Source organism: Xenopus tropicalis, chromosome 9 (assembly GCF_000004195.4).
Source record: "Xenopus tropicalis strain Nigerian chromosome 9, UCB_Xtro_10.0, whole genome shotgun sequence".
Taxonomy (NCBI): domain Eukaryota; kingdom Metazoa; phylum Chordata; class Amphibia; order Anura; family Pipidae; genus Xenopus; species Xenopus tropicalis.
The window spans coordinates 24969066-24991543 of record NC_030685.2 but is presented as its reverse complement, the minus strand read 5'-3'; the positions used below and the strand labels follow the sequence as shown (position 1 = coordinate 24991543).

The window sequence follows — 22478 nt, the reverse complement described above, 5'->3', positions numbered from 1 at the left end:
ACTACTTCACGCGCACACACACATAGATTTTAATATAGAACAGAAAGAGAGTAATAAACAGAAATAAACAGAGTCTAAAGTTTCTTTTATGCAATGCCTTGCACCTGTTATTCACTTTCTCAGGTGTTAAGCACAGAATAAGCTAGGCAGAATTGTTAAATTACGTATCTGCATAGGCCTGCATTAAAATCTGATCATTAGCCCAAGGGCCAAAATATCAGCCCAGCATGCTGGTGGAGATATCACCAAACGACAGAGAAGTGTATGCCCAGCTTCCTGGCAGGTGTTGTTGTCCTACTAGATCATGTATATAAAGCTATAAAGCTATAAAACATGTAGTACAGCAATAAAGTCTATTATTATTTATATATTTTAGAACAATGATATTTTTTATATTTTAGAACAATATTAGTAGTAATTAATATTAATAGTACATTTATATTAGTACATCCTTCCTACTGTGTCTCATACCACATGGCACTTATATATATACATATATGTATTTATTGTATTTATTTATTATATCACTTGTCCTCCCTGTGTGTAATTTTGTATGCTGTAAGACTGTACGCTTGTGGCGCTTTATAAATAAAGTTATACATACATACATACATACATTATACAGAGGCACCTCTAAAGCTACAAGCAGACTAAACTGCTTTTTGGCCTATGGAAATCAATAGGCCAACTACAGCCCACTTTCTCTCCATGATGGTTCTGCACCTACAGGCATGGCAGGGACCAGGGTGCAACACACGTAGCGGATTGTGGTGCGGAAATGCTAGAAAATGCACCCAGACCAACACTGTGCCTACAGGTGCCGAACTCTCACCAATGGAGGTGAGCAGTCAAGACTTCACACGCACAGAAACAGCCTGGTCTGACCACAGCCTACAGGCTGAAATGATATGAGAGGCTAAACGCAGGCCCCCATTAAAAAACAGATATATTGATTTTTAGTTATAGACATAATAAATAGTTCAAAGAGGAGTTAACTGATATGTATGGTGAACAGCACAGCTGTAACTATCACAACCCCCCTACTCTTTTTCTCTTCTGACAAGAGAACTAAGGTGGGAGTGTTTGGTGCAGTATTTGCCATGTGATCTTTGACCTCTGTAAGAGCTGCACTAACAACAAATGGGGGGAGGCTGGAGTAAAACCAGTCTGGCTCAGCTAGGCCAGCCAGCAGCCCCTCCTTAGCCATTTCTATCTCCAAACAATTCAGCTTCGATTAGCAGCAGATGGTGATTTCACACAAATATCCTGATTATATTGTAGAACTAATTCAGCATTTAACTGCTCGCCTGCCAGAGACTGTTTAGCAATGGCTATAAAGAACCTGACTGACATAAACCACACAGTATGTGTTCCTGGGCCCACTATTTATGTATTTATGTATCTGTTTGTCTTGGGTTTGACAAAAGCTGAGGTATCAATCATTCATTTTATGTTTTCTGCTAATCAAGGTTACAGGACCCAGGTCAAAATGTGACTATTGTTTTTAGAGCAATACCACAGCACAGCTGCCTGATTTTTTGGTCTTTTTCTGACAGCTCAGTTACGTAACAATAGAGGGAGCAGACCCTGCAGCTGCGGAGTGGCCCATGGTGATGAGGGATCCTTGAAGAACATTTATTGTAATACAGCATCGGGGCCACATATTAGTGCCAAGCCTATATTCCAAGTGTGGCAAGTGTGATACAACAGAAGGCCCACTAACAGCCAATCTGGTAAAAATGTGACCAGCCTGATCATTTCAATCTGTCATTACCTGAATTGGAAACATAAGTTATAATAAAAGGATAACTAAGCCATGAAATTTTAAAATCCCCTGAATGTAAACAGTCCCCAAAATAACATATCTTTCTCCCTGCATGTAGATTTATTTTGTTTTTCTATTACAGACAGCTGAACACCAGCTCTTTCACTGACTTCCCTGTCTAGTATGAAGCTCCACCCCTTTTGTTTTCTGAGAACTTTTTCTCTCTCTGACTATGAAGACCTTAAAGAGGTGCCTACTGGGCATGCTCACTGCTTCCAATTAAAACCAATTAGAAATGCGCAGTATGCACTTCTCTGAGGTCATCATTGTCAGGAGGGCTCCGAAAGCAAAAAGGGGAGGAGCTTCATGCTAGATAAGGAAGTCAGTAAAAGAGCTGTAAATGAACTGCTGTAATAGAAAAAAGAAATAAATCTGGATGCGAGGAGAAAGGTATTTTATTCTGGGAGTGTCCAGAGTAATTTTAGAGATTTAAAAAAAATGTTTCCCATTATTGTAAAAGGGAATGGCTGATTTCTATAACTGTGGTTCATGTGATATTGAACCTTTGACTGACATACTATGATAAGAACAACAATTTATAAATTATAAATTCTTCATCCTGTAGTCCTCACACACCTTAAAACTGTTCCGAGGGGAGGAACTAGTTCCATATTCTGTCTTTTTCACCAAGTTGGTAAAGAAACATGGACTTTTCTTTTTGGTCTGGTGCTGCGCAGCTGGGTCGTCGGTGATAGGGCAGATGTAGAAATTGTCTTCCTCATCGCTGTCGGCCTTGTTGTAATCTGAGCATCGGTCTTTGGCCAAGTCGATGTTATCAAGGCCCTCCATGTTAAAGATGAGATCTTCGTCTGCCATCTTGTGTGACTGGTTGGGATTATTCGCTGGATAACGTAAATAGCCAGAGTGCTGTTGTAGATTGGCATTCAGCAAAAAGGCCTGCAACAGTACACAGAGTATTAACCTAACCATCAACAACATTAATTATGAGTGATATCAACATAGTAATCTACATTTACATAGACCGTGCATGATTAAATATACAAAATTACAGGTCAATAAGGAGCTCCATGGCCATATAAAGCTATGCAGCCTGCATCCCATTTTGGGTACAGGTATGGGACCTATTAACCAGAATGCTCAGGTCCTGGAGTTTTCCAGATAAGGGGTATTTCAGTTATTTGGATCTCCATACCTTAAGTCTACTAAAAAAATAATTTAAACATTAAATAAACCCAACAGGATTGTTTTGCTGCCAATAAGGATTAATTATATCTTAGTCGGTATCAAGTACAAGGTACTGTTTAATTGTTACAGAGAAAAAGGAAATTGTTATTTAAAAATGTAATTAGATGATTAAAATGGACCCTATGAAAGATGGTCATCCCGTAATTTGGAGCTTTCTGGATAATAGGTTTCCAGATAACAGATCCCATACCTGTATTATTTTTATATGTTATAATAAGGGGTGCAATATTTCTTAAGATGCACAAGTCTCCATGAGTCCTATAAAAGAACAGTGTTATATTCACATTTTAAGTTATTATTTGTTAATATCATAAGCTTTATTAGAGTATTTGGATCAATCATACGATTTTTACAGGACATTAGTACATTATATCTGAATGCACAAAAAACTGTCCCTTTAAAGCTCTCCTATCTTTCATTCTGCACATTTTCATGTATACATATAAACATAAATCCAATATTGAGCCAGAATCAAGCTGATAAAGAAAATGTAGCAAAGCATATCCCATGAATCTAATTAACATTTATGGGAAAATCTAAAATTGAATAAAGAGGCATTTTTTTCTCATCAGACAAAAGTGTCTGAAAATCTCCTTTAACATTAACAGAACCACAAAAGCCGGATAATGCAATAACAGGCGCAAAGTTTGCTCCAGGTCTAGTCAGACACAGTGACCTAACATATACTTTATTTGTTTCCAAACAACAGATGAGTAAATACTTGCTGAATAACTATAACTGGGAAAATTTTGAGGATTTTCCACATTGTTTATGTCAATTTTATGTCTTCCAGGTTAGCAATGACAGATATCAGGGCTGAATTACAAACATAGCTGCTATAAGATCCGCTTATCTGGGCATTTCTGTGTCAAACACAATCCTTTCCACAAATGATGTGGAAGGGTATTGATTGGGCTGGGCAAAGAAAGACTAGATTGTTTAGTTACCAGGCCAAATAAGTGGATCTTGCTGTTTATGGCAGGGATCCTTAATCTACGGTCTGGACCCAAAAATAGATCCCCATGCTGTTTAGGGTGAATCTCCATGATCCCCCTTAATACTGTGAAATTCATTCTTAAATTAAAGACTATCATTAAAATGGAGAGTGATACTAGTTCTAAAACAATTTTTATTCTGTTTTATTATTCTGTCCCCTAAGAAAAAGGTTAAAGGAGAAAGAAAGGTATAATCACTGGGGGATCCAATTTGTTAAGCACTGCCCAAGGCGCTATAATCCCTAACCTGAGACCCTGGACTTGTGTTCTTGTTTGTGAAAACTACACCACCCCCAGGTACTATTGTAAGAAAGCAACACTGCCATCTTCATCTGCTATGTGGATCCTCCATACAGCCAGAGGCCAGGTGCATAAGTGCAGTAGAGTAAAAGGTAGGGTTACTGTGGAGTAAAGTTTGGGCCTTCACTGTACTGCACATGTGCAAAGTGGCAGTGAGACATCCCTGGGAGTCAGAAGAAGATGGTGATATATATATATATATATATATACCTTTTCTTTTTCATCATTAAAGTCTACAGAAGTATAATAAATGCTGCTCATAAACAAGGTATGTATAATTAACTTTTAATATCTGCACAAGTCAGCTGTCATGCTGTATCAGATACTATAAGCTATCTTCAGCGCTCATTGTTCTCCCAAAGCTTTATGTAATTTGTATTTCCAGTAACAAAGGCTGGCAGATCACAGGCCACTTTCCACAGCACAATAAGGGAAGAATGGAATCTCACTGACTGACAATGTGATTATAAAGTACATTTTCCCATCTAGGCAATTACACTGCATGGATAAAGCACCCCTTGCCTGAGCTGCTGAACACTGGGCGATTAGTAAAACTGCTTAGCTATCTATATAAAAAAAATTATAGTGAAAATAAATGATAAATTTAAAGGACATCTACACATTTTTTTTATATGTTGCTGTGTATATGTGCTGTTTTCCCTAGTCCAGTGCCCTTAGTTTCGTTGAAGACTCAATAAATATGATGTTCCTAAGCTCCTACTACAGGCTGGCCAGCCTATATGTAAATACCTCCTACTGTTATCCTATTTTGTTATAACCCCCTTTTAGAAGAGGAGCATGGGATAATAACATTACTAAAGGAGTAACTAGCCAGTTAAGACTGTAAATTTAAATCTCAGTTAAAGGGACAATAACAACAACAAAGTAAGGCTATAATGGCTTTTAAATCTAATGTCAGACCAAGCAGAGGAAAAGCTTGATGCAACCCTGTGGCAGCAGACATTTTCGGGACAAAATCCACTCCATGTGTGCAGTGACAAGTAGCTGCCTCATTCTACTGCAAACTAACACAGGGTGGCATCAGGCAGTATTTACATTAGTGTTATGGCAATTATAAATGCCCAGATTATATGCAAAAATATATATAATCTAATTGCTAATGAGTCTTTCAGCACATGGATTTCAAGACGTTTTGAAACTGTGATGTTTAATACCTGGTACAGATTTGCAAACCTATTTTACGCCTTGTTTCCACTGCATGCCCACCTTAGGGTAACATATAACTTACTACTACACTTACTACTACAAATCCCCAATATTTACCAAAACAAAGGGTTGTATACAAAAGTCTAGGGGTAGGGTAGAACAAATAATGGGTATTCGGATACATAGCTAGAATGTTTCCATATATATGAAAATAATATATATTATGAACATTGAAGCAATGTCCTGAGCCTGTCACTGCAAGGTTTAAACCCTTGGGAAAGAAATGACCTGCACTAACTTGCATGGGCCTGCAAACTGCTGTGAGAGAGAGCACAGGGTTGCTGCCATAGAATCCTGGAGCTTTCAGGTTAACAAACAGAAGTCTCTCTGTCTGAGCACTCTGCACGCAGAGCATGTGATACCAGAGCTGGCACTCATAGATACCCTGCTGTTCCACAGAGCCGTGTGTGTGCCAAGACACTCCCTGTGATGAGACTGCCAATACAAAGATGCCTGTAAAATCCAGATACTATTAACTCTTTGTAACCATTGTAAATATGAGTAGTTTGTGTATTTTCAGGCATTTTGCAGTGTATGTTCCAAAAGCCACACCAAAACGGAAGATTTCCTATTGACATAGTTGCGAAAGGAATGGCCAAGAGGTTAGGGGAATGGAGGTACCGTATCCTAACACAACCACAGAAGTTTGCAATAAACATAATGGGCACTGCATGCTGTGCAGCAACAATGGGCATGGCTCAAGCCTAACTGAGACATGGACAGATCATTATAATGGTGTTGGATGCAGTTGCAGAGCCAGAATCACAATGTTTATACAGTTATTTTGCTGGGCAACTCAAATTCCTATGCAAATTCCTATGCAAAAACCTTGCTTCTATAACCTAAGGGGCTATTCTAACAAACCACTCAAGCAGGGTTAGGAAAAACAAGTAACAATTTTCTTTGTTTAATTCTATTATATTTGACATGTTTAATAAATTGATAAAGGCCCAATCAGCGGCATTCCTAGACTACATTGGTCCCCTTGCAAAAAAAATCTACAGGGGGGCCCAGCATGCACTTCACAACTACAGCCCGCCCCCGCTCTTCCTGTCATTTTCATCCCCGGTTCCGGCCTTCTTTTTCCCCCAGACCCCTCCGCAACCACAGGGTCTGCTACCTCTATATTTACGCCACTGGCAGCAAGAAGGTACCACAGAACATGGCAGTAAGCCAGTGTACATTCTTCATATGCCAATCAGGGGCACGGACAAACTTTTTTATCTTTTTTATCTCTGGACAGACTGAAGACTTAATTGGCCAATGGGAGTTTATACTGGGTGTTATGTTGTATCCTTCCAAGCTACACAAAACACTGATCCATGTTTTGTGTTTTGAAAACAGACTATGATTTTTAAAGACTTTTCTAGAAATCAGCTATATATATATATATATATATATATAAAATGTGATTTTAATAATGCAAATATATATAACATACATTGGGACTGGTGGGGTTCAGCAACAAAAAGGCCCTAGGAAAACTAAAGGGAATACACAAACTTGTCACTACCTATAGAGTAATGCAGGCTGCACTTAATGCCTTGCTCCTGGTTACAAAACTGGTACCAAACACAGAGTGCAAGAGTACAAGTCTCCTGATACACTTTATGCTTGCAGATGATCTTATTTTCCAGTCTGCAAGGTTTGTGCATGGGGCATCCATCTGGACACCCCCTGGATTAATACGTTTTGTGTCCAAATCAGGGGTAATAAGATTAACTGCAGCCAAAATACATATTGTACATTCACTGAACTTTGCCCCCATAACAATGAACAGTGTGATTTTAGGTCTACCTAATTCCTGAAGTTGAGTAAGATGACCCGATCGGGGCACACAGAATGTTACTGTGAATTCATCAAGACACCAATCTGGCCCTCTATACTCCCAGGCCCTCCAATACCAGCTAGGTCTGTTGTCCTATCATTACACCACCTCCCATAATTAATCCTGACTACACAGGGAAATCCTGAACCCTCAGATGTGCGACTTCACTGCAATGATGTCACTGTAGGAGCGATGAATCCAGAAGAAAACAGGCCTATTAAATACCTCTGTTTAAGGAATGCATTCTCAATAGTCACAACAAACACAGACAGACCAGAGAGGAGTGCCTGAATTAATCATTTGTAGAGCTCTTGCTCAACTCCTGTGAGATGTATGAGTCAGTAGGTGCAGATCTGATTCTTTAAAAAACTTTTGTATCTGTCTTATGTGCTTATGTGGCATGTTGTTAAAAAGCAAAATTATTAAATGTACCATTTAAACTGCTTTCATTTCTTTGTTTTTATTTGGAGGCTAGCATCATCCTCGGGAACGGTCAGTGCCTGAGGCGACACGTGTAAATGCTGTTTAGATCGAAAGGCTTTTTATTATAATGATTAGGGCCTTGACTGAATTAAAAGGCACTAAACATTCCACAGTGCATCTGTCTAATGTGAAAATTCACTAATGGTGCAAGTGCTACGAAATGGCACAAATAGGCCTAATAATCCTATCATCAGCCTAGGAGAGAAGAGCATGCAAAAAAAAACAAATGTAGTGAGGATCTATGGCTTACTGCTCCTGGGCAAACTTAGTGCCTTTTATTATATAACCCCCTAAGCCTACTAGAATACAAGAATATACTATGACTGTCAAACATCTGTGACATGTATAAAACTGGAGATGGAGCAATTCTGGCATACTTCTATACTTAAATTTACTTAAATCTACAGACAGCACCATGCAATGAAAGATAAGGACCACTAAAGCCCTCCTGTTGCCAGCTCTTGCATGTGTAGGGCTGGCAGGACTGAAAGTGATGGTGCTGAGTGTAAGTTGGCCATATACAGCAGCCATACATTTAAGCTGCTGATTCGGGTCATTCACACCAATTTGGCAGCTTATCTGCCTGTGTATTGGGCTCTTCAACAGGCCTCCCTGTTGGAGACTGATATCTGCCCAAAAATCAGCCAGATGTCGACCAGGCAAGCATGATTTTTCTGTCAGATTGAGGTCCTCGCTCTAACTTTTCATATCCCCTTCATTGTAATGTGATCATTAGGCCCTTAGGTCAAACTATCACATTAGCACCCAAGGCGGGCATATCAGGGGAAAGGTTTGCTCGTTTGGTGACCTCGCTAAATGAGCAAATCTTACTGTTTTTTATGGCCACCTTTAGGCCCACATGCATCAAGAAAAGCTTATCTCTGACTGCAAAGGGTTTGCTGTACATTTGGTTGCATACAGCAGCTCTATGCACTAAACCAAATTTTTTAACAGCACATAGATAGTTGCAGTCGCCTTTAAAAAAACTAAAACCACTGATTCCATTTATAGAGAGTAACAAAGTAACTTCTTTCAGGAACAACAAACCTGGATTCTAAACTTTAGAAACTAAAATACTGCACAAGGTTTAATATAAAAAGGAACTTACTGCATCCAGATCTAAGAAAATATTGCAACAGCTGCATGCTCATGGCCTGGGCCCATGGGACCTTCTCATGAAAACAACCACTACCTGCCACAGACTGCTTCCCACTGACATCAAATATAAGTGCTGCAGGTGGCCATCAATGGTAATAATCCCCAATCCACGGGGCCTGGGGCAATTTCTTTTCATCTTAGTGGGAAGCAACCTGTAGTTTTATTGCCACTATAACTCCTCAGAGCTATAGGTCTTCGAGCAAATTCACACTATTTCCAAAATCATAGGTCATGCTCAGAAACCAGTTTCAAAATTTTCAGCCGCCCAAAATATAGCCCACTAAATAGCGCTGGAATTCAACTTGCTGCCTGGATTTCCTGATGGTGCAAACATGCAGCAACCTGGCATTAAAACGTACTTACTTTTTCTGGCAATTTTATCAAAATTTGGGCACCTTGAGATTGGAATGTGATGACAAACCAATGATTTTAAAACAGAGCTTTCCCAAACATGCTGTGCTAAATCACCACAAATTGCCCACCACTGATTATGGAATTTAAATAATCCGGTTCTGCCTCTGTTTGGCCATTTGGGATAACGTTTTCGGTAGACCCTGTGGCCTTATAAGCTTCTTTTTACTATAGACAGAGTGCAACTCTCCATTGTTCTCAGCAATGAGATTATCCCTTTTGTTTTTTCCTTTCCATTCAGAAACCATAAGCTGGAGAAATGGAGCGTAACTATTTACCCTCCTGTAAAATAACGAATATCTTTAGACTGTAAGCTTTTTTGAGCAGTCACTTCTAAAGCTGAAGATCCATTCATTTGGTGAGGTCTCCAGACAAGCAGCTCTTTCGCCAAAATGCCAACTTAAGGTGGGCAATATCGGGCTGATCTGATCGTTTAATCCTAGGGCCAAACAATGGGATCACAATGTGGGGGGTTAGAGTATACAGGCCGATCGGGCATGAACTGCATCAACAAGGCCATGCAGTCATCTGTTAAACGGGAAAATCAAACCTGCCTGATCAACAGGCAAATATCAGTCAGGGATGTCCATTGGAAGGACCCCATACATGAGTAGATAAGCTGCTGAATTGGTCGGAATGGGCTAAATAAGCAGCTTAAAGAGATTCTGTCATGATTTTTATGGTATTCTTTTTATTTTTAAATAATACTGTTTACATAGCAAAAAATTCACTCTACCATTTAAAATGTAATTCTTGAACCAACAAATGCATTGTGCTTGAGTCTGAGCTTTCAGAAGGAGCCAGTGCTGCACATTAGAACTGCTTTCAGGTAACCTATTGTTTCTCCTACTCCCATGTAACTTGAGGAGTCCCAAGCCAGACTTGGATTTCTTACTATTGAGTGCTATTCTGAAAAAGGGGCTGATAGGTTATCTTTTAGTATGTTATGGAATGGTCAATTCTAAGCAACTTTTCATCTGATCTTCATTATTTGTTTGTTATAATTTTTGAATTATTTTCCTTCTTCAAACTCTTTGCAGTTTTTAAATGGGGATCACTGACCCCAGCAGCAAAAAAAAAAAACTATTGCTTTGTAAAGGCTTCAGTTTTCCCATAACAGTTTGTATGGTTATGTTATCCCTACTGTTTAATTTTCTTACCCATGTTTGTCAGTTTATTGCAAGAGCCCTGGTTCTTATATTATTTAATTGCTGTACAACTTGTTGATAATGTATAAATAAACAATGATGATATTTAGTTTATCGCCCTCTACCACCAGAAAAGTGCAATCTATTCTGCACTAGAGAGTGTAGTTTTTGTTGCTGCCAAATGGAAATACCTCTGCTAAGGTATATAAATATTATGGCAGTTCAATGTCTTATGCTTTACATGCAGTAAAATTGGCAGTATGCATAATAACCAACTCTTGCTTATTTAGCAGCTCACTAAATCAAAACAAGATTTTTCATAAATATTGAATAGCAATGTGCAGTCAAATATCGCTGATATATACTTATAATTACCAACATCATTTAACATAATATGTTCAGATTTTAAAAATGTTATGTGTATATATGCATGCACACACAACCACGCTCTATTTATATATATAGTCATCCACACAGGCATGGCTACACAGCAATAAGATACAGACAAATATTCAGCCTGACGTCAGCCCTCCAGAGACATGACGCTGGGATTAATGGAGATGTTACTATAAGCAGAGACCCTATTTCTTTCAAAACACGTGGACACTTATTATTTGATACTGCTGCAAAATGTCACTGGAAGGTAATATATTTTTATACCCTTATTTAATGCATAGGTTTGGAGCGGTTAAACCTGGGTTAAATCCAAAGGAACCATTAAGGAAAGTACAGTGAGAAGAACCATAACAGGGCTCTGGAAACCAGTATCTAGCACACAACAGGGGAACCTATATTTTTAAATTTATCCAACAAAAATATGTGGCAGCCCTGATGAGACATTTTGCAAATTTTGCAGCAGAAATATCATGCTTATTATTCTGTTTTTATGCCAATATTCAACATTAAAAGTAGGTTTAATGCCCTTGCTTGGCAACAGGCCAATTAACCAGTTTATGAGTCTCTGGCAGAAAAAATAGTTGGTAGTGCAAGAGGCAAACAATACGGCTGATGTTGTTGTCAGTGGAGTTTGCCTGGCTGTTACAGAGAATATGTATTTATTACTGTGCAGAGATCGGTGCTGTCGATCTGGGTACAGTCAAACCCAACCATGCACAGGAGAGTCACCATAATAATAATATCAAATATTTGAATTAAATCCCCCTGCTGCTACACACCATGTAAAGACCTCTGTCGTTGTGCATTGAGTAACACTTACCAGAAAGGATTTTCATAAATACTAATGAAATAATTACATTTCATTCCAAATAAATGGAGCTGAGCATGCTGCTGATCTCATTACTTTGCCATAAAAGGCAGGGTCGCCTTCCATGTCCTGTGTATGTGGGCTGATAGCTGTTATTGTGCTGCATCCCCTCCCCATACTTCCTGCATGGCAGCCTGTGCTCATGTATAATAATAATCACACACACATACATGTCACAATCAGATCTGCCAGGTTTAACCCTTTCACTGCCCCAGCTATACATTCCTTCACATAAACAAAGATGTAGGTGTATCTGAGGACAGATATGCAGTGTTGAGATGGCTGGGGTGAGCCAGTGAATGCCAGTAAGGTGTGCAGATGTGTATGGGCACATGTAGGCACTGTTGGGCACTTGCCAAGCTTGGCAGATCCCTAACTGGACATCAGGCAGGCAGGGGAATACAGTATGTGAATGTAGGCTGCACATGCAGTTATTAAAAGCATTATTACTGCACACGGAGTATACACAGAGAATGCATATGAGTAATGATGTTGCTCTTACCCAACACAATGGCACTCCCAGGGACGGGCCTGCAGAGCTGGCGATCTACTGATCTTCTCAGAGGAGACGGAAGGCTGCCCACACAATGCAGCACACACGAGGCCGGCAGTCTATTCCTGCACTCGCCCTGTCCCACCTCCCAGCAATCTCTCTGCAGCACTCTCTCTGCAGCACTCTCTCTGCAGCACTCACTCACCCTCTTCTTCACTGGGCTTTAGCCTGACACTCTATTCCTGCCGCCTCCTGGCCCCGCCCACACGCACAGGCGCCACGCCCCCTGCTCTCCACTTGCAATGCACATGGGAAGGACTCGGAGCGTTGTTATTGTGGGCATGAGGTGTTTGTGTTATTGCCACGGTGAGATACACAGTGACTGTCAGGGCTCACTTATTCAGTGCCAAATATGGCAAAAAAAATCAGGTATAAAGTACAGCTACAGTAATACATGTAAGGTGTGTATATTTATCCTCACTAATAGGATAACATAAGGCTGTGCTACCCTCATATTATGAGAATACCCTATAAATAGATCCTGACAGGACTTTGGGCCCAGAGAATGGGGCCACATAACAGAGGGTGCAGTCCATGCAAGCTTACAATGCCCTCCTTTCTTCCTGCCACACACACTGCATTTAACACCCTGTTTACACCCTACATACACCCTGTATTTACAAAACCTCATGTGACATGCTGGAGTTTTGTACAATCCCACACACTGGATTTTGGGTTAGGGCTCTGGCACACGGGGGAGATTAGTCGCACGCGACAAAACTCCCTGTTCGCGGGCGACTAATCTCCCCGAGTTGCCTACCCCTGCCATCCCACCGGCGAACATGTAAGTCGCCGGCGGGATGGCACACGCGGCGGGGCGATTTCAGGAAATCGGCGAAAAAGACTTGCGAGTCTTTTTCGGCGATTTGAGCGAAATCGCGCCGCCGCGTCTGTTCGCCGGTGGGATGGCAGGGGTAGGCAACTCGGGGAGATTAGTCGCCCGCGAACAGGGAGTTTTGTCGCGGTCGACTAATCTCCCCCGTGTGCCAGAGCCCTTATTGTACTGGGCCCAGCTATGAAGGCACCACAGCACCTTGATGCATTCATTTCCTTTATCAGAACTGACATATTAAAGATGCCTCTTGCAGCAAGGGCTGTTTTAATGTACCAGCGGGCCCTGGGCAGAATTTCATTTCTGTGCCTCAGCAGCCCCAAGAACATGAGGTTCAATATAGAAAGGTGGGCAGCAAAGAAATGGACTGTGCTTACTGAATAGACATGATGCCCATGTGTGCAGCCCTGGACCAACAGCCTGGGGACTGGGGAGCAGAAAAATTACAAAAAAAGACCTCTACAAGAACCATACTGTAGCACTCTTCCATTTGGTTAAATGAAGGGTCTGCCATCTCTGCAGGATGCTTCTGCCAAAAGTTATCCCAAGTGAAATGTGTGCTGGTGGGACCCGGGCAAATGCCCCTTTTGCTAATTTATGAAAAAGTCCCCCCTGTCTTGCGGCCTTTTTACTGTCTATGTTGGGGGAATTCACAACGCTGACATTTTTCTCCCGCACCCAGGTGTCCCTTAGGGTAGGAACGGGTGCAGAACAGTTTTCGAAAATGACCATATTGCACCCAGACAGATGTCACTGCCGCACTCCCAAGCAAAATAACCCAGGCAAGCTTGTTTTTAGAGGAGACAATCACTGGCCCATGGCATTGGCATATAAACATTTTGCTCACTGGGGTTCATAACAACGGGCAACCCCTAGTTTGTTTAGCTTTTGTGTTAAATTTTAGCCAGACAACTATTTCTGATTTTGCAGACTCCAGTTCATCTGGTATTGTGCAGATAGGTATGTATGTATGTATAACTTTATTTAGAAAACACCACAAGGGTACGCAGTGCTGTACAATCTTACAAAATACAAAATTACACACAGGGAGGACAAGTGTTATAATAAATACAATAAATATATATAAATGCACAGGGAGTAAGTGCCATGTGGTATGAGACACAGTAGGAAGGAGGTCCCTGCCCCGTAGAGCTTACAGACTAAGTGTTTGGGTAACATACAGGCACAAATTGGAAGGTAAGAGTGCACCAGGTATGGGCCTTTGCCCATAAGCACAGAACTAGGCAAAATAATGTCTTAGTGTTCCAGAAGGTAACAGCTGAGCTTGGAAACGGTTTATGATCTTAACCTGACAGTTATGGGCTGGTCAGTTTGACATCTGCATTTAGAATGTGGGTTTGTAGTAGCTCTGTTTAGGTTTTGCCATAGCAAAGCGATAAGAAGGTAAAGTGGGACCTCAAAAGAGCTTACAATCAACAAGGAGAAGGCTGCATGAGACTGAGACACAAGGTGTGGGATGGACAAGATCAGTAGTAGAGAAAGGAAGATATGTGGCACTGAGCATTGCATTTAGCAGAATATAATGTATACTGAAGCTATTGTTTATTAGCGTCCGTGAAATTATGCCCCCTGTAGGAACAAAAAAGGAGCCTTCCATTGTAAATGTTTTTAAAGGGGACGCCAGCCAAACACAACTGAAAAGAAAACAATCTCAAGCAACTTTGCAATATACATTAAAAAAATGCAGCTGCAGAGAGGATGCATAGGAGGCACACCAAAACACACCATGAAGGGCTAAATATTTATTTGCTTTATTTCTCTAATATTTCATTCTGATTATAAGAAAACCCTGATGTCTACATTTGTTATTTAATGTAACTTTTATGTAAACTTTTAAAACTCCAAAACTCCAAAAACTCCAAACTCCAAAACTCCAAAACTTTTAAAACTCCAAAAAAAAAAGCCTTTCATGATTTATGTAATACTATGATTTGAAACAGTTACCTAATCTGTCTGACTACTTTGAGACTCAAATAAAATGTACATTACTCGACTGTCCTCAGCCTGCATCCTACAAATCCCACAATCCCTGTGCACACGTGATGTCAATAAGGAAAGAAACATCACACTGCAATGTATTGTGGCTTATGTAGTTCCTTCATGATGTTTGTAAGCTGTGACAGTGTCATGTTCCTTTCCTTATTGACATCACGTGTGCACAGGGATTGTGGGATTTGTAGGATGCAGGCTGAGGACAGTCAAGTAATGTACATTTTATTTGAGTCTCAAAGTAGTCAGCCAGATCAGCAGGGGAACAGGGAGCCGGGATTAGGTTACTGTTTCAAATCATAGTATTACATAAATCATGAAATTCTGTGAAATCAGTGTTTTAGTCCCTCCTCTGCTGCCAGAATTTCAAATGATACAGAAAGAGAAGAACTGTTTTGCAGCATATAAAAATGGTATTTGTTCATACTTTTTAAAGGAACAGATTACATTGATAGGGATTTTAGAGGTTTCTCTGATGTGTGGGGCTGTTTAACAAATTTGGTTTGGAAGCCAGAGTTCCCCCTTTAACATTGCAGACTGCTGTAAGATTTTCCACTTTTCAGCTCTGTGTTTCTGTGGTAAAATGTAGCCAGACTCCTATGCAACTTTGCATGGAGATGTCAAGATCTTGCACAGGACATGAACAAACAAAGTCAGACCAGAGCTGCCAATAATATTGACAAAACGTCCTGACCCATATTTCATTTCATTTTCATTACATTTTCTACTTTTAGCTTCTTTTCTGAAAACAACACTTTGTGGAAAGGCGGATGTGAAAAGGTATTCCCTCCCACAATGCCTATGGAACAAATGAAGCAGACGTTTGCAGTTTTAGTCACAGCTGGAGGTTGCAGTGGTCAGAGAGCCTGTAAATAAAGGGTAATTTCAGTGACACATTTTGGAGAATTAAAATCACTGTTTTTATATAGGATTTCTTGCCAAGTTAAAGAGACACTGTTCTGACGAAATCCCAATTCTGCAGCTGGTGTCAGTTGTGTATGACTTTTTTATTTAGGACCCATCCAGGCGTTAGGATATGTACACACTTACCTTTGAAACACCTATTTCCCCCAAATCAGTGTGTGTTCTTCACAATGCAATGTCCTTTTTGAGCAGCTCCAAGTGTATTCCAGGTTTGACCTTCAAAAACTTCCCTTCTGTAATGCTTGACCCTGCCAAACTCAGCAGTTGTAAATCACAAACAAAAAAAGAGTGACTGCCATAGGCAATTAGATCTGTTAATTGCTTTCTTCTTTAGCACGTCCATATTTATGGCTCTGTGTCTCCTAATGGGCAGGGCACATTGGACTACCAGTTCAGTCTACAGTTACCAGATTGTTATGTGCCCCAAATGTATGGACAAACAGACCTGAATAATTAAAAAAAAAAACACTAGTTTTGCTTTTCTTTTTGGCTGGGATTCTTGATATTCACTCACAATCCTGTCATTTCTTGGAAAGTGAAATTTACAGCACTGCTGCCTGGATACATTTGTAAAAGAGGAATAGGAGTCAGACTACAGTTTTAGACTGCCAATACCAGACTTCTAGCAACCCAGTGTTTACAAAAAATAAATTAAATGCATTACAAAGTAACTGGTTGCTAATTGTGGTAATAGGGCCTCTTAAAGCACATGGAGATAAATTGAATTTCTCAAAGTAGCTGGCAACTGAATTAAACTAAGGTATCTCCAAACCTGGTTCTGTTTGGCTCAATATCTTCTCTACAGGGCCATGTGGAGTCATGGTTTGACCTTTAGCAGTTGGCATGCCGTGCAGTCCGTCCAGGCCTCAGCTGTAAATCACAAGAGGTGAATGCCACAAGCACTGATGCCTGTCAACAACTTTCTTCTTCAGCATGTGAGTACTTGTCACCAGGGTGCTGTGCTGGGTTAGCCAGCAGCGAGTTATACACAAATATGGCCTAAAGTATTACTCATATACATGGTCAGGTCCCTCCTTTAGTATTATTATCATTATTATTATTAATAATAAACATGTATTGATAAAGCACCACCATACCATATGCCACAGTAATGTACAATAGAGGGGTGTATGCATGAAACATACAAAGACTGACTGATACAGGCTGTCCTGTTCATTAGAGTAGTTATTATAATAAGAACATTTTTAAACCTTTATTTATTTGTAGATAATTAATTGTTGTTGGTCTCCTTAATTGCCTGGGGCAGTCCCTAAAACTGGCCATGCACGTTAAGATTTTTCATAGGACCAAGCTTATCATTAAAGGGAAGAACCCATGGAGCAGTTGAGTCACCTCACTTCGGTAATCCGAAGTCGCCCAAAGTTTCCTCCTGCAGGTAACTTCTTGTGACTTCGGATTACCGATGTGATGCGAAGGGCTTTCCGCCGGCGACTCTTATTGTTGCTGGTAGTAAGCCTTTTTGGAGAGGTTTGTCGCCCGCGATAGCAGAGATCTGTCGCTGGTGACTGAACCGCTCCGTGGGTTCTTGCAGGGTCGGACTGGGCCACCGGCACACCGGGAAAAATCCCGGTGGGCCCCAGCGGCCCAGTCCGACCTTTGCCGGCGCTCCCCCTACTGACTGTTCCTCCCCGACGCGTTCGATTTCTACGCGCTCGGGGAGGACGTCAGGCGGGGGCCCTGCGGGGGGGGTTAGGGGGGCCCCTGGGGAGGATTAGGGGACGCGGCTGGGGCACCTGCAGGGCCCCTGGGGCAGGAGCCCCGGTGGGCCCTGCACCCCCCAGTCCGACCCTGGGTTCTTGCAAACAGTTGGACAATGGGCAAATTCTATAGTTAAAAATGAAAATTTTCAAACTTGCCCAATCGATTTTTTGACTGATGTTGGATGAGAAATCGCTAGATGTACGTTTGTTTGGTGCCCGCTAACCTTACAATAAATTTGACAGATTTGTTGGATCAAAGATGAGAGGAATCTTAGTGTGTATGGCCAGCTTAAGTGTGATTATGACTACTTTGCCAGTAAAACTGGCTAAGTGAAGCAGTTGTTTTAAAGGCCAGTAACCTCCCCCCATTTGTCTGTTCTAAACCCACAAGCTATGGATTCATGCTGTCTGCCCACAAGCTGTGATGAACAACGAATGTTATGTATAAGAAATGGGGACAAGGATGAAGCCATATGTAGCCCTACAGGCATTGCTGAGGCCTAACAATAATGCCACTATGGGACATCCTGGGTCTCTACTAGGTGAGATTGACAGAGCACCCAGAATTGACTATGTGACTTGTAATAAGGGGAAGCTATTAAAGCACCAGTAGTTGAAGAGTTATATTGTGTTTAGAAAACATCATGTTTCATTTATAGAGCTACAAAGTATACACGGGCTGCCAGAGTACTTAAAGGCTACCAAATAAACACTGCCCATGTTTGCCAGTCCCAGGAACTTTTTTATGCTTGTATTGCTCTCCAACTCTTGTTACATTTGAAAAAAAGGTAAAAAAGGTTGGGGCCCTCTTCTCTAAGTCATTCCTTCTCCATCATATCCACTCACTTGAAGACATTTAGCACTGAAGATATTTTCCCTCTGGTGCCCAGACTTCTCTTCCCAGCATCCCCTGCATCTGTGTATGATTATAGACAGTGGTATTGAAGAAATGTTGCAGGTCATAGTTTTCATATAATTAAGTACATCCACATTACCCTGTTTTGGCATTAACAATGTCTTCCATCTTGTTGCTAGGGATTTTTTAAGACAGTAACTAGGCAATCGATTGAACAACTGAAAGATGAACAGGAGATGCCCCTCATAAACAAAATGTGTCATAAAGTAACATTAACTGTAGAAACGCAGCCTCGCATTTATTCTGTCGTCAGGTTCCAATTTCCATTTGGAGAACATTTCATTACATTTTCTATCTACCGTAACTTTGATCATATGTTTAGCCCCATATGGCATAAAAGAGCAATAGAATCATTAGCAATGATACCCACTGCACTCCCGTGGGTGCTCCCATCACAAACAGTGAAAATATATGGGCAGCTACACTAGTAACTGCAAATGTGGACACGTGACATGAGCGCAAAGGTATATTAGTAGCAGAATTTCTCTTTTTGATTCACTGGCTGGGTGTATTTGTCTATTTACTGACTTCTTAGGTGGATAGCTCAAACATTTACACTGGAAACCCAAGTGTTTTGTAAGACTTTCTCTGCTTGTGTATATTTAAAGCACTTCCCACAATACCCTGTAACCTGAGATGCCCTTGCCCCAGGACTTGCTCCCTGACCTGCCCTTGTAATTATATTCAGTCCTGCTGACGTCACCATGCCACATGGTTACCCTGGAAGTCAGGGGCAAAGCTAGGTCCAGCCATGACTCTTGGTGACCTTCTCGGTGCCCTTCTCACCATGTGTTCCATGGAGAAGCCATTTTCAGAAAATGCACCATAAGTAAGAATGTGTGATCTATGGGGTGCACCTGGCTTCTACCCTGACCCAGCTATCTGGCGTGGCATAGTCACAGCATTACAATATAACTAACTCACTTAGCCAAATATTTAACATATTTAATGAGAACATTACTAATTAGCAGTTATGAGTGTAAGAACTGGAGATATAAGAATGTATTATGCCTGCAGAAAGTGGGTGGCAAGTTTGATGTAGCAGCAGACCCCGCGATCCAAGCCCCCTTGCTGCTGTATGGTAGTTAGGCCACTGTAGTCTTATGGAATAGTGATCTAAAATACAGAAGAAATCCTTATATGGAAACCTAGGTTCTAGCCTTAGGGTTGCCACCTCACCCCTTTCATACTGGCCACATATTATATCCACATCCTGCATGGCCACTTAGCAATTAACCTAGATACTAATAAGCCATGCAGATGTGAAATCAATATGTGGCCAGTATTAAAGAGCAGAGTTGGCAACCCTAGTCTTACCTGCTAACCCCTGGGCCGCCCTGGGTGAGCACATTTGCGGTACACAATCTGATCCCTGTACTGCACAGGAGCCCAGCTTTAGTAGGTGCAGGGGATGCTTGGGACAGTGGCACAGGAGCCCCAGCCAAGGGCAGCAGGTAAACAAAACAGGTGGGCATCAGGCAATCTTGTATTTCCTTTATATTTCATCCAGTTCCTTTTAGACAAGTACAACAAGAGACCCAGCTTCTTGTGAGTGCACCAAGAATTCTTTCTGTGTATAATATATTTATATTTGTTTGTGTGAGGGTGCTACCATATTGCTATCCACTGGTAAAGGTTTATCTGTATCCATGGCACTGTTTTTTTTAGAATGATGATGGCATACAAAATATCAGCTTGTGCGCTTAGACACTAAGTTCAATATGGTAAAGGGGATGCCTAATCACTTTATATAAACACATTGCGGTCAGTTTTGTTCTACCATATGAAAATATAAAGAAATGGTTAAGTGTCTTCCCTTTTTCTTACAGAGCAGCAGCTCAGTCATGCTGGAGTCTCGTGGCACACGTAGTGTTTTCTCCACCTGTCGCTCCCCGGGCTGCCTCTTGTTGACTTCAATGGCAACAGCCTGTGACCAGCAGTGAAAGGTGGATTTGGGCCAGAAAACACTCCGTGTGGCCGGGGGTAAATAAAACAGCAAGGCAAGGAAACACAGCATGTTCAAGATCAGGGCATATTAAAAATAAGAAATTTATTAGCAGCGCTAATAAGAAGTGTATAAAAACAAAATCAAATATTCAAGGGAACTTTGGGTGTGATGTCTGCTATGCTTTTGTAAAAGCCTCCATGCATCTGTTATTTACCCCACTGTTACTGTGATTATGGTGTTGGTATTGCACTGGTAATCGTATGAACTCACATATCTTTAGTTAAGAATTCTTATTATTAGCATCCTTTATATAGGGGGCAGTACTACTTAGCAGTTTATAGGGATTGTATTGTATTGTTTCTTTGGGTTAAGGTGGCCATAAACTATAAGATCATCTCATTTGCTGCAGATCTTTCTACTGATATGTCTACTTAAGAATAAGCCCTTTGATCGTTTGGCCCTTGGATAAATCAAACCTGCCTGATCAACATTTGGCCAGAAATCAGTCAGGTAGGCCTGTCTGGGGTTCCAAATAGGCAACTTAAATCTACCGGTGTATGGCTACCTTTACTCATTGAAACCTCTCTGAAAAGTGAAAAAGGACAAGGAAAGAGATGTATTCATCACTGGACCCCTGCAGAGGCCCCCCACCTAACTCACATCCCTAATTAAGCCCTACTCCCCCATACCTTATCATTGAAGGCAGTGTATAAAAGTGGGGGTTTTGAGGTCCACCATGTCTGGCTGCCAGGTTCCTGGTGGTGGTTGCCAAATTGGAGCATGTGCAGCTGGTCTGGTCCTGATGTAATATTGCACTATAAAACTTTTTGAAAACTTTTCCCCAAATCTCCACAGCCAGCGGCTGCTTTAAAATCCAAAAAGCCTCCAATGAGAATCCCAGCTGATCTGTGTAACTAAGGCTCCCTGTTCTGCAATTGGAATTGGAAGTAATAAACACAGTTTCCCAGCAGTGCACAAGTGCTGATGCCAGCGCCATATAAGGAAGAAAAATATGACATAATTATCTCTATATGTAAGATACAGGCAAGACATAGTGCTGGGAATCAGCACTCTCAATGGTGAATTCTTTTGCATTTATAAGTTTATATAAGTTTTTGGTCAGTAGAATTCTCTTTGGTGGATTTTATTTCATCTATAATTATATTTTTTGACAACTAGGGGGCACAGTGGGTGGTGAGGGGGCAACTCTACTCATGAGGGCAGTATATAGCTAATGCAGTGAGTATATTTACAGACTGTGAGACCAACCTCCCCAGCCTTAAGGGTAATATCACACAGGGTGTTTTGTCACTTGCACCAGTGAGCAGTTTCTAGCAGCAAAGGATGTGTACCTGCAGGGAAGCAGCCATTGCAATACTGCCTGTAAAGGTGGCCATACACGGGCAGATTCTAGCTTTCAATATCGGTCCCTAACGATGGGCCTGCCCGACTGATATCTGGCCTGAAATCAGGGTGTCAATGGCCATCTTTACTTCATTGACCCACAGATGTAATTTCCCCACCCTAAAATGTGCTCTGCCTCCCAAACATCACTTTATGTCCTTTGCAATTTTATTTAGTTTTCCAGCTTACAATCAATCAGAAAGCAGTTCTCAGCCTGCCTAGACTAAAATTCCCAAAATGCCTTGCACTCTTCTGTCAGTATATGCATATGTAGTCAGGGAAAGCAGAGAAAGAAATTGTGAGAGCAGGACACACACTGCTTTCA

General features: G+C 41.1%; 1 protein-coding gene across 4 annotated transcripts in view; it reads right to left on the bottom strand.

Moving 5' to 3' along the window:
- Positions 1–12571, bottom strand: part of eef2k (eukaryotic elongation factor 2 kinase) — a 63292-nt gene extending 50721 nt beyond the window's left edge. For 2 of the 4 annotated variants that reach the window (XM_012970074.3, XM_012970073.3), the window contains exons 1-2: positions 12348–12570; positions 2402–2722 (exon numbers count right to left, since the gene is read on the bottom strand). In XM_012970074.3, coding sequence (XP_012825528.1) covers positions 2402–2641 — 240 coding nt within the window. In that variant the 5' untranslated portion in view covers positions 2642–2722; positions 12348–12570. 4 annotated transcript variants of the gene reach the window in all.
- Between the last annotated feature and the right edge of the window lie 9907 nt (positions 12572–22478).